General features: G+C 38.7%; 1 protein-coding gene across 3 annotated transcripts in view; it reads right to left on the minus strand.

The window, feature by feature from the left end:
* The window catches only part of adcy7 (adenylate cyclase 7), a 50018-nt gene that overhangs the window by 11724 nt on the left and 25280 nt on the right, over positions 1 to 13014 (minus strand). For all 3 annotated transcript variants that reach the window (XM_052560756.1, XM_052560754.1, XM_052560755.1), the window contains exons 2-16: positions 12060 to 12575; positions 9786 to 9992; positions 7576 to 7749; positions 7282 to 7431; positions 4814 to 4971; positions 3824 to 3935; positions 3149 to 3276; positions 2852 to 3010; positions 2634 to 2766; positions 2337 to 2519; positions 1729 to 1769; positions 718 to 798; positions 525 to 594; positions 281 to 378; positions 66 to 150 (exon numbers count right to left, since the gene is read on the minus strand). In XM_052560756.1, the coding sequence (XP_052416716.1) occupies positions 66 to 150; positions 281 to 378; positions 525 to 594; positions 718 to 798; positions 1729 to 1769; positions 2337 to 2519; positions 2634 to 2766; positions 2852 to 3010; positions 3149 to 3276; positions 3824 to 3935; positions 4814 to 4971; positions 7282 to 7431; positions 7576 to 7749; positions 9786 to 9992; positions 12060 to 12224 (1944 nt within the window). In that variant the 5' untranslated portion in view covers positions 12225 to 12575. The remainder of the gene's footprint in view (positions 1 to 65; positions 151 to 280; positions 379 to 524; positions 595 to 717; positions 799 to 1728; positions 1770 to 2336; positions 2520 to 2633; positions 2767 to 2851; positions 3011 to 3148; positions 3277 to 3823; positions 3936 to 4813; positions 4972 to 7281; positions 7432 to 7575; positions 7750 to 9785; positions 9993 to 12059; positions 12576 to 13014) is intronic.

Raw genomic sequence — 13014 nt, forward strand, 5'->3', positions numbered from 1 at the left:
TAATTTCGGTGGAAATGCGGCATAAATGTCTGTGCTAAGGCAAAGGAAGGCAGTGGTGGTCTAACCTGTATATGACCTGCAAAACAGATGCACAGAATCAAAAGCAGAACACACGCCAACACCGCAAACGCCAGCCCCAGATTTTTACGCCTGTGAGAGAAAGAGAGAGAGACAAAGAAAAAGTCATACACTCTCAGGGCAAATGGTTGTGACATATAAATACACATTCAGTATTAAAACAAGTCTGCCAATGGTGTTCAACTTTATTCTTGACACTTACTGCTGGGTAACAAACATCTGGATGATGAAGATGCATAAAAAGATTAAGGTGGCACAGCCAATGTAGTATTTAAAACTTGGCATCTCTATAGTCCTGTACTGAGAGAATCACACACACATGCTATTTATTTCTTTATTTTTTTTTACATGTGGAAAACACAGTGTATGAAACATACAGTAAACATCCAACAGAACAACAAAAGTGTTACTGCCATATTAAGTTAATGGCACATTAAATTCCCTACCTGCTTTTCCAGGTCTCTTTTAGTAAACCACATTGTGAGGCCGGAGGTCTCTTCAGACTTCACCCAGTGCCTGCACACACAAAGACACACACAAAAACTCTCTTCATGGGTTTTATGCATACTTAATGTGCAACTTTAACCAAGCTTGACTTAATTCCATCCTAAATGATTTAGCATGCTTGTTAAGACTAACTTGCTGGAGCTCAAATCATTGATGGTGGTGGTCATCTTGTCATGAAGTTCCTCGTCAAACTTAGTCTTCTGTGATTTATTCCTACAGAGACAGCAGACACAGATCATAGACACAGAAACACACTTTTTACTCATTACGTAACACACAGACACACACACACACACACACGCACACACACACACACACACACACACAATGCACATCTATATATGAGCACTGTGGGATAGGAAAGATGTTCATAGCTGTTGTCATGCTGTTATTGAGTTATATTTGACTGCAGCCAGTAGAGGGGAAGCTTGGGTGTATATGTGTGAAGTTTGTAGTTATACATGACTTGACTAATTTTGTTGTTAATGCTTTGTGTAGTTAAGGGATCTAAATAGACCATAAGACAGAAAATGTAAATGTATTTTTTTTTTTTTTTGAGAATTGAGAATGTGTATTTGGATTGTGGCAGGCAGGATGCCGTGTGTTAGTTTAAACCCCTGAGAGAGATTGCAAGAGTCCCCTTGCAATGTGCCTCAACATGGCTCAGGAAGGAAAATGCAGTTTCCTTTCTCTCTCTCTCTCTCTCTCTCTCTCTCTCTCTCTCTCTCTGCAAGCAGAAACCCATACGCTTGTCTAAGCCAAAAGTATGCTGTAATCTGGAAACACATCACAGGTGTACTGCGGGAGTGCAGCTATGGTCATGCTAACCGTATGACCGGTTAGCAGTGTCTCACTAAGCGTTTGCATAGTTAGTGTGGAAACTACAGGCCCCATAGAGCTGGCTGAGCCAGTATGGCTACACTCACTTATATGTGCTCAAGGAAGGAGCGGGTAAACTGAAGGGCTCCTCAAGAGACTCATCAAAGCTGTCAGAGAGCAACAGTGAGAAAGACATCTTCAGCATCACTGCTTTAGTCAGCAAGACAGATCCAGAGGCCATACACCGTGTTTGTTTTTGTTGTTGTTTTTGTTCCACTGAGACACAGACAAAACAGACAGATTGATGATACAAACACAACTCACCTTTCAGTAATTTTGGTCTGTACTGGTCTAAGAGGGATATCCTAAAGACAGAGACAAACATGAGAATTGGCACAGAGTTGCTTTCATCATAAAAACATGTTCTGCATACAAAGATCATCTTATTGATGAGATCATACAAGGCATATGAACAGTCCAAACAATTACGTCTTTTGATAACATTTGACAGATTTGTGTGAAGAACAAAATAAATAGACTAAATAAAACTAGCATTTTGAACTGTTCAATCCATCACACAAAGGGTATTTCATAAGACTTTGAATATTGCAAACAAACCAAATGGACTGCTTTCATGCTTTTGGTCTCTTTATGAAGCTTGACATTCATGGTCACAATAAAAAAAATACTATATATTGTATAATTTTGGTTTTGAAGTTGTTCACACGGTCTACCACAAAGTCTGATCCGCATTTTTCACAATTACTGGATGGTTTCAGAAACCTTTTTTTTACTATCATTTGCCTAATTAGCCAAAACAGGAGCTTTGTATGTCAGACATAACTTGATAAGGAAATTGTATTGACTATTTGTGCGGTCTGTCATGAGGTCTGATTCTGAGTGTTTATTCCTTTAATGTGTGTGACTCTGACCTTGCAGCGACCCTTTCCATTGACCATCGCATCTGTGCTGAATTCCTCGCGGCTCTGCAGATGGGCAAAAGGTTTGACAGCCCCCCACGACTCCAGGAAGCGTGTCATACGCACAGATGCTCGCATCTTCAAACCATCACGAGGCTTGGTGACATTGGGAGCCATCAGTGATGAGTCTTTTGACTAAACACACAAATATAAACAACACATCAACATGATCAGATTCACATACAGTGACATAAATATATACTGTGTGTGGCAGGCACACACTGCTAATGCATGATTAAAATGTTCTACCCGCGGGTCTATGACCAGGTACGTCTTGACGTTAAGCTCTTTAAGGTAGGGGTCTCTCAGGTGACCATTCCCCTCCTCCACCTCATACGCTCTGTTCAAGTGCTTCAGAGTCGCCTCTGTGATGTGAACTCGTCTAATGGAGAAAACTTAAATTTAGCATCTCAACATACAAACAGTTTTCTATGTGAAACTTAAGCAGTTTAATTTATTGTTCATACCCTGGTAATCCACCTGACTCCATATGATTGGCTAGGGTGACATCATGTGACCACACATCAAACTGCCATTTCCGTAGGCCAATCACACCACAGAGGACGTTTCCAGAGTGCACACCTACTCGCATGTTTATATCCACACCCGTGGCCTCACGCACCTGCCTGCAAGTGATGATTAGAAAAATATTCAGCCTGTCATCTGCCTCATATCTTGGCCAGAGCTAGAAAAAAAAAAACTCTATATGGACAAATGCTGCGCTAATAATGATTTACATGTTTTAGAAACATATATAGACTTACTTGATGGCTTCGCACATATCCAGGCCCATCTTAACACAGTTTTTGGCATGATTTGGCAGGGAAACAGGGAGGCCAGACACACAGTAATAACAGTCACCAAGAATTTTGATCCGCATACACTCATTCTCCTACAGGGGAACACACACAACACACAATAAACACTAGTCATCTTCAAACTCATCAATGATATTTTTGTTTAAGAACCAAACTGACTGATGATAAGATTGAATTATAACAAACTGAATTATACTTTATAATAATCATTTAATCACACACTGTGCCATTCAAAAGTTTGGAGTCTTCTTTTTTAAAGAAATACTTTGATTCAGCAAGGATGCATTACATTAGTGTGTAGAAAGTTAGTGTGAAGATTATTCTAATGTTACAAAAGATTTCAAATAAATGCTGTTATTTTAGACCATCTGTTCATCAAGAAATCATGAACATACTGTACAACAGTTTCACAACCATATTAAGCAGCACAACTGTTTTCATCATTGATAAAAATCAGAAATGTTTCTTGAGCACCAAATCAGATCCAGCATATTAGAATGATTTCTGTAGGATCATGTGACACAAAAGGCTGGAGTAATGACTGGTGAAAATTCAGTTTTGCATCACAGAAATACATTTCATAATTTTGTGAACACATTTCTAATCAATAATTACACTTACTTTTGCAATCTGGTCAAATTTCCCAAAAAGTTCATTCAGCATAATCACAAGCTCCTTAGGAGAACAGTCACTGGCCAAACGTGTGAAACCCACGATGTCAGCATATAGGATGCTAGCAGAAAGCAGACAAATAGAGACACTGTTATGTGTTTCTGTAGGAAATTTTAGAAGTAAAACAAATGTGAAAAGCATGCCTGCAAGCAAGTTTGAATCTCAGGTCAGGTCAAATAGGAAGAGGAGACATTTAGGAGGACAGTTGGTGGAGGGAGTGGCGGTTAGGACCCGTTCATGAAGGGGAGCCTACAGACGGGGACACCCCCCAGAATGCAGGGGTATGCTGTCCAGGGGGCCCAGAAACCATAGCAGTGAGTTGATATGACTTTGCTGAGTCGTTCTTAATGAAGAGAACAGCAGCAGATCAGTGTCAGCTGTCTAAACGCCCAGGAACGAATAAAAACTTCATAAACACGGCTCATAGAGGTTAACCTTTAAGACCCAGCTGTTCTCAATGCTGACTACAGGACCAGACACACACACACACACACACACACACACTCCATGTCATCACACTCCTAATGAACGAGCTCTCAAAGAGAGCAGATCCCATGAATTTCGGCAGGTGAACAGCTCTGTATTGTTTGCTCACACATACAGGTGAGTGAATCTGTGATCTATCTGAGCAGCTGTAAAGAGAGGCAAACAAGCTGTGGGTCTATCTAAATATAAACAGCTGCCTGAGAACCGAGTATGGGACAAAGAATATTAACAGATGCATCCCACCCCCCATTGCAACTCTGGGGTTGATGGGAAATAAAACAAATTAAATGAGAGGCCTCATGATGAGCACTCTGAGAGTCAGGACTAACAGACTGACCATTCATTAACGATCAGGACTTGATTAATGAGGAAATAATTAGAGCATGGAACAGCACACAAACAGCTCCAGATATGTATGACGGTGTACATGTGTGTTTGCACATGACGTCTTACCTGACGTTCTCATGTCTCTTCACATAAAGACTGTGGAAGTTGTTGTCACGGACCATACGCTGCTGTTCCTCTCTATCTTTACACTTGCAGCGCTCCATTATGGCCAACTTCATCTTCATGGAGATGTACACAGGAAGCACTGACTGTAAAAGGTTTTCCTACAACACACACACACATGCACATATTTAAAGATAATACCCGTGATATCATATATCCAGTTATTGTTTGACTGTAACAGCTTAAGTGTCAACAGGCTAAGAGATCTGGACTATGAGAGGGTAATGGAAAACTTACAGATTATACTATATTATTCAGAAGAAAAGAATGTGTTCGCTGTGTCTTGTAAGAACACTTTTGGCCTGTGTGTGAAAATGTTTGTCTCTAACGTTCAACATTATCACTCTGTTTCTGAGATATACTTTACTGAACATATACCGTCAGGGAGGTTAACAACCAGTCATTAAACTTTACTCTGCTTTTCACTGTTCTCCCTTCATGATTTCACTTCCTCAACAACACTCAACACAAACCGAGAAACAAAAGTTTAAAAAGAACACAAGAAGTTTAGCTCATTTCAGTAGAAACCATCTTAGATTCACTTTTCAGCGTCTACTATAGCCATCAGCTGACAGATCTGAAGATAAATGAGCTATTATACAAAACCATAAAAAAGCCAATATTCAAAGTTAATTTGAAGTAAACGTTGTGTAAGCCTTATGTAGTTTGAATACCTCAGTAAATGGAGAGAAATTCAAAGTTTGAAGGATCTCAGTCTTTTGTTTGAAGAGAGATTTGATTGAAAGCTATGTGGCTGCTAGAGGTGTGCTAAAGTGTTTGTCAGTCCAGTCAATCAAAAACATATAAAAGAAAAGGCTGTAGGACTGTGCAAAGTTATATGGACTTAAGACTAAAGTTTACTAAAGTTTAAAAGCATAAGGTAATTGTAACAAACAAATTTCAATTAGTGCATAGTATGTACAAACTTTAATTTTTTTTTACATTTTTCTAACCATGTGTACATGTTTAGCTCACATATGCGCCTTTAATATTTTTTCACTAATTATTGTGTCCAAAGGTGAAGACACTGGCCCGGGACACTGTTTCACACTCGAAAAATAAACATGAGATGGAAAACAAACAATTCCTGGACATGACAGCAACCATATGTTAACAAGCACCTCTAGTTTAAAAAAGTACAAAAAAAAGTATGGTAAAAGTAAAAGTAAAAGTAAAAGTAAAAGTAAAAGTAAAAGTTCAGTCAGAACTTCTGGAGAGAAACAGCGCAGACACACAACAAAGATTAAACTATCTAGTGCTAAAATACTTGAGTCGTTTTACTTGATTACTGTACTTAAGTATTATTTTGGGGGGGTTGAACTTTACTCAACTACAATTTAAACTGACTACTTATACTTTTACTTGATTACATTTCTTAAGAAAAAAATATACTTATACTTATAAACTTATATACTTATAAAAATAGACAACACAAATAAAGTGGCCTTTAAAAACGTTACCGTTTTATGTTTTAATTCTATGACTCTCCTCATTAATTCAGCACATTCTTGTAATCTGTCTGGAATATATTTCTAGCCTCTCCATCACATCTTGCTCTTCAAAGGGATAGTTCACCCAAAAGTTTAAATTCTCTCATTATTTACTGAACCTCAATCATCCCAGATGTTTATGACTTTCTTTCTTCACATGAACACAAGCAAAGATTTTTAGTCCAAATAATGCAAGGGGACAGGACCACTTCAGAAACCACACAAAGTGGTTTTCTTATGTCTGCCTATTATTTCACTGAAGAATACAGTGATTCATTAACAAGGGTTGCATGAGTTACTGTCATATTCTCTTTGTGTATAGTTTTTGAAGTTTCATTTTTGGAAGTCACATACACTTGCATTACATAAAGATATTTTTTTTCTTTTTAGTTTGTGCTCATCTAATAAATGAAAGTCACATATGATGGCATGAGAGTGGAAATGATGGAGTTTCCTTTTAATCCCTTTCCCTGTACAATTTAAAGATGTACTTTTTTACTCAAGTGTGATTTTGACCAGACACTTGTTTTTTTAATTTGAGTAAAATTTTCACTGAGTACTTCTACTTTCACTTGAGTAAAAATGTCGAGTACTTTTTACACCTCTGGTTACCACACACTATCAAAAGGAGGAAATTTTAAAATGCTATGTGTTAGACATTCAGGTCAAATATTCACACTTGGGCTTTTGTAGGGTTACAACTGAATAATGTGCTCTCAATTTTGAAAAGAAAAAACTTAACCCATGTTTGTACAATAACAAATTTGTAATCAGGAAAATTTTAATAGAAATTTTAACAGTTTAATACTCTTGCATGACAGTCAAGATAAAACTAATTGAGCATATATATTTACACGGAGGATTATTTGCATTAGTTTCGTCCTATATGTTTTCTGTGTTGGAGTGAAGTTGTATGAGCACCTGCTGTCTCTTCTCAATCTCCAGTTTCATGCGAATGCCAAGGCAGCGAAGAGTATCCTGAAATGTCTGCATGAGCGCTTTCTCCATCAGAACCTTATGAAATGCACCAACCATACTTCCACAAACAAACACCACAGCATTTGACAGCAACTAGAGAGAGATGGGGGAGAGGGAAAATGGCTTTTAACATCAACACTCAGGTGTTATATCCTTTTCAGCTTCTTTACATACAGGTTTGCTGAAGCTGAAAACCTGCTTTCTTTTCAACCAATCAGAAAGCATATTTTCTTTTACCTGATTGGTGATGTGGTGACTGGTGAGATTGCGGGGTATCCCACCCACTTTGATGTACACTGAAAGAACAATGATGTGAGACAGAGAGGAGATGATACTCAGGGCCACAGCATAGCTCATCTGGAATGGCAGCATTGTGTAGACTGTAATGATGATGAAGAGGAAGAAGGGCACCTGGAGAGAGTAAGACGAAGAGTGCAACATTAACATTTATTTAAGATAGGGCTGTCACCGTTAACGTGTTAAAGCATGTGATTAATTTTACAACCCTTAAAAGGTTAGTTCACCCAAATATTAAAATTATGTCATTAATGACTCATTAATGACCCTCATGTAAAAAAAAAGGAAAAAAAAGACGACTTTATTCAGCAATGTCTTCTCTTCTGGGACTGCTGTGAGTGCGACTGCTGTGACTGCTGACGTACGATGCTGCTGACGTGTAATTTTTGTTATGACCGCGCCTGAAACACGTGAGCAGCATCATACGTCAACAGCGCCGTGAACGCGCTCACAACAGACCCGGAAGGGAAGACAATGCTGAATAAAGTTTGGACCAAAATGTATTTTCGATGCTTCAACAAATTCTAACTGACCCTCTGATGTCAAATGGAATATATAGAGTAGAGGTTGAAAGTTTTTGTCCTCTGTGTGCCACGCTGTACTACACAGGCATTAGTAATCAAACACATAGATCTTCGTAACAGACCAAATTAATACAGCACAAATTGCCTACTCCAGTGGTTCCCAAACTAGTGGGGTACGGCAAGGCTGAGGGAAATTGTACAGTCAGCAGATTATTTAGTAAAAGAAACCTCTGCGTAGTGATAAAGACTACACTGCGTAATTTTCCTGCTTATCATGCGGTTAATTGACTGGTAAGTAATTAACTGGAAGCAAAATATTAATTTGACATTATAATTATCATATTTTCTGGACTATAAGTCACACTTTTTTTCATAGTTTGGCTGGTCCTGTGACTTACAGTCAGGTGCGACTTATTTATCAAAATTAATTTGACATGAACCAAGAGAAGTCGCATTTATTTAGAACCAAGAGAAAATATTACCGTCTCCAGCCGCGAGAGGGCGCTGCTGCTCGTGGCTCCTGTAGTCTAAACTGAGCAGCGTAGAGCGCCCTCTCACGGGTGTTGACGGTAATGTTTTTTCTCGGTTCTTGGTTCTAAATAAATGCGACTTATAGTCCAGTGGGACTTATATATGTTTTTTTCCTCATCATGATGTATTTTTGGACTGACGCGACTTATATTCAGGTGCGACTTATAGTCCGAAAAATACGGTACCTCAACATGACTCGCAGTACCTGCTTGAGCTCTTTGTTATTAGTTGTAGCACTTGTGGTTGTATCAATAACAGACCACTAGATACCACGATTGAAGAATGAGCGTTGTATTGCAGGGAGCCATGTAGAAAAATAAATGAACCGGTGTGGTTCTGCTCTACGCATAAAAGTTACAACTTTGTGAATGGTCTTCCAGTGCCAGGTAAACGTAAAAGCAGATAATGAATAAACGTAAGATTCACAAATACCAAAACAACGTGTCTACACCAGATGCGAGCAGCGCGATTTGACAAAAGCAGATAGAAGCCAGTGATGTTCTCCTGCTGTGGATGTGGTACGACAAATCCATGACAGGAAACTGATGCCACGTTCTATTTCTGATGTACCCCAGCGCTCTGACACAAAGGACCATTTCAAATATTCATAAGAGAATTGTGAAAAAATTGTTTCCTCAAGAATATCAAGCAGCACAAATGTTTATAACATGCTGTTTATAACATTATTTTTCTCCAATAATATTTTTCTCTACAAAAAGGGGGCCCGGCAGAAAAATTTGGGAACCACTGGCCAACTCAAACACACAAACAGTTGAAAAAAAAAAACAATGGCACAATAAAAATAAAAATAAAAACTTTTCAGGTCTATGTCCAATCCCGCACTTTTTCTAGTTATGTAAGGTTAAAAAAAATCTTATATCGTAATATAATATCGATATCGTCAGGACTGTAAAATATTGTGATATGAATTTTAGCTCATATCACCCACCCATACTATCAATTACTGCTGCAAATATTGCATGTTTCAATGCATGACAGAGAACACATAATAATGCTGCTTAAGTAAAAACTACCTTGTCATGTGAAATCATAACATATTTAAATTAATAAAATATTATAAGTAGTGTGTGTTACCTGGTCCCATGGTTGTATTGGTATTTCGGATCCTGTGCTGAAAATAAAGGTGAATCCCATTGTGAGGTGTGTGGCCCACACGGCAAGGCCAAGTAAAGTTCTCCATCTCTGAGAGAGGGTCTCTGTACACATTAGTATAAACACAGCCAGAAACAAACACAACGCTCCTCCCACAACTCCCACAAATACGCCATGGATCTTTGCATCCTGAAAAACACACACACACATGGAGAGAGCAAGGTGTTAGGGACAAACATGCATATCACATATAAGCCAGCTCATTCAAGGGGTTTGGAAAAAGCAGTGTGTGTGGAAGCGGGTGTATTTGCTAGAGTGCATAAGCTTCGAGGGAAAAAAAAGAAACCTGTTCAAAAGAAATTTGTTAATGCTCACTCTGGAAAAACACTGAATGTTCGTGTGTCTACATGTTTGTGTAAGCATGGAAACATTAGTTTTGCACATTAGTTGTCATAGAGCCATTAAGGGACTTTGCTTCCCACACTATTTCTTCAATTTTCCCGCTTAAAGCAGAAAAACACAAACATAAAAAACAGAAGCCAAAAATCGTTAAAAGGCTCCAGAGATCACTTGATTCCATCTGTCACAAAGAAAACTACACACCATCTGAGTGAGCTTTTTTTTGTTTATATATATATATATATATATATATATATATATATATATATATATATATATATATATATATATATATATATAGGTGTGTGTGTGTGTGTGTGTGTGTGTGTGAAGGTGTGTATGTTTCTTGTGTGTTCTTGTGTGCCTGCGGACTGAGGGAGGTATTTGAATATTAAGTTAATTAAGAGTGGCTGACATAACATGAGTGATAACAACTGTGGTGAGTGTGTATATTGGTGCGTGGGTGAGTGGTGGGGTCGACCTAGTGCTGTGATTTGCCAACATAGTTAGGGGCTTGTAGTCTGATATTGTGTATATATATATATATATATATATATATATATATATATATATATGTATCTGCTAACATGAATAAATATATATATATATATATATATATATATATATATATATATATATATATATATATATATATATATATATATTTATTCATGTTAGCAGATACATTCAGAAACACCAATCATCATTTTCATATGCAGAATAGTTCTAAAAGACTAACAATATGTCAAAAATTTTATTTTATTTGAATAATATTTAAATGTATTACTATATCTTGGTCAATGAAAAATTAAGCTTTGGTGAACGAAAGAGACTTTCAAAAACATAAATATTACATGCATCTTACTAACCTCAAACTTTTGAACAGTAGCACAATCTCTACACTAGTCATAGATAATCTATAAAAAGTCAGAGTTAATAAAGGACAAAGCAAAACGATTAAATGACGATCAGACTACAAGCCCCTAACTATGTTGGCAAATCATAGCACTAGGTCGACCCCACCACTCACCCACGCACCAATATACACACTCACCACAGTGAGTCCTCCACTCATGTTATGTCAGCCACTCTTAATTACCACTGAGCTATATCACTGACTTAACTTTCAAATACATCCCTCAATCCACAGGCACACACACACACACACACACCTACATACTCCCATCACCCTATGGGCTTTGTGAAAGATCAAATAAATAGTAAAACACACACACATGCCCACACAAAGAGAGGCACACTGATTGTAATTCTGTTCCTCCCACGGCCGGTTGGTGCCGAGAAGAGGAGGTTACAGAAGTTCGCACAGATGGTATAGTGCTTATCTGCTAAAGAGATGAACAACAGTGGTATGGAAGGAGCGTTCCCAGCTCCCTCTTCACATCCAGCGAACTCCAGAGAACGTTTATGTGTGAGTTTATGTGAAAATGTGACCGGGAGAGTGAGGAAAAAAACTATCTGATGGACCTGGCATAAACTGCCAATTATTACAATTAAAACACTCAATTCCCTGACATGGATAAAGCCAGTTCACATGAGCATTGTGATCATCAGACTTCAGTCAGATTAGGCAACTGCAGAGGATCAGCACCTCAGTCACCGCAGGATTACGTAAGAAAGGCTGTTTCAGTCATCAGAAACCATGTGAACGGCAAAAGACAAAACTGATCCAGTACATGTTGTATACCGTCTTTGCTGTGGCAATTAACGTCTCTCCTAATTTTTAATGACTTGTTCAACAGTGCACACTTGCTCTGGGTGGGTGTCTGACCTTGGGCTGGCTTTGGATTGTGGGCATGTGTAAGCATGTAGTGTATTTGTATGAGTGTGGCATCTCACCAGTTTCAGACTGAAGAAGAGCACTAGCAGTGTGGCACAGGTGAGCATGCTCAGTCCCAGCAACAGAACGAATGGCTGGTATTGGCTAATGCCAGAAAATTTCCTGTACAGTGCTTCCTGTTTTAACATCTGCTCATTCAGCAAGTACTTCCCTTTTGCTGGCATCCTGACCAACGGCAGTGCGGCGACTGAATAATACTGGCCAATCAGAGCAGAGCGATCAGATGGCACGGAAACACAGCACCTCCCATCCAGCAGAGTGCAGCTATGCTGAAATCCCCATAGAAACCACGTGAGAGTGTGTGTGGGAGGTCATTCCAGTGTAGAACACTTCTGCTCTCCCCTCCAGAGCACCATTCTGTGCATGTCCTTTACGATCCTTCTTCTTTCTGTATTCACTCTTTCAGCACTTTTCGTCGTCAGTCTGGTGCCTCCTGGTCCTGTTGGAGAGGGCTTCAGGATACCACATAGAGGGAATGCACTGTTATTACTGATTCTTCCACCATCCAAAAATTCCTGTCACACAAAAAAAATAGAGAGAGTTAATTATTAGATATGATATAATGATTAGACTAATCCAACACCTCTATATTCATTCTGACCCACTGAAGAGCCAAGTAACTACAACCAGGAACTTTTCATTTAGAAACGAACTCGGTTTGATTCAAAACCTGTTGAATCATGCACATTTAGAGAGCATATTTTCAGGTCAACTCCTTGATCTCTATAAACACTGCTCTGTTCAGTCATTCCCACACTGGAAGCTCTCTGTGTCTGTAAAAAGGCTTTTGGGCAGAGTTCAAGATTTGTGTGGATTCAGTCCTCTCTTCATTACAGAGCCTAATGCTGATGGCTGCTGTCCATGGCATCTTCAGCCAAACCTCAACTACAACTCACACAGAGACCAGCAGAGCTCTCCAAAGAAAAACCTGAGTGAACACTGGACACAGAGTAT

The sequence above is a fragment of the Carassius gibelio genome, chromosome B7 (assembly GCF_023724105.1).
Source record: "Carassius gibelio isolate Cgi1373 ecotype wild population from Czech Republic chromosome B7, carGib1.2-hapl.c, whole genome shotgun sequence".
Taxonomy (NCBI): Eukaryota; Metazoa; Chordata; class Actinopteri; order Cypriniformes; family Cyprinidae; genus Carassius; species Carassius gibelio.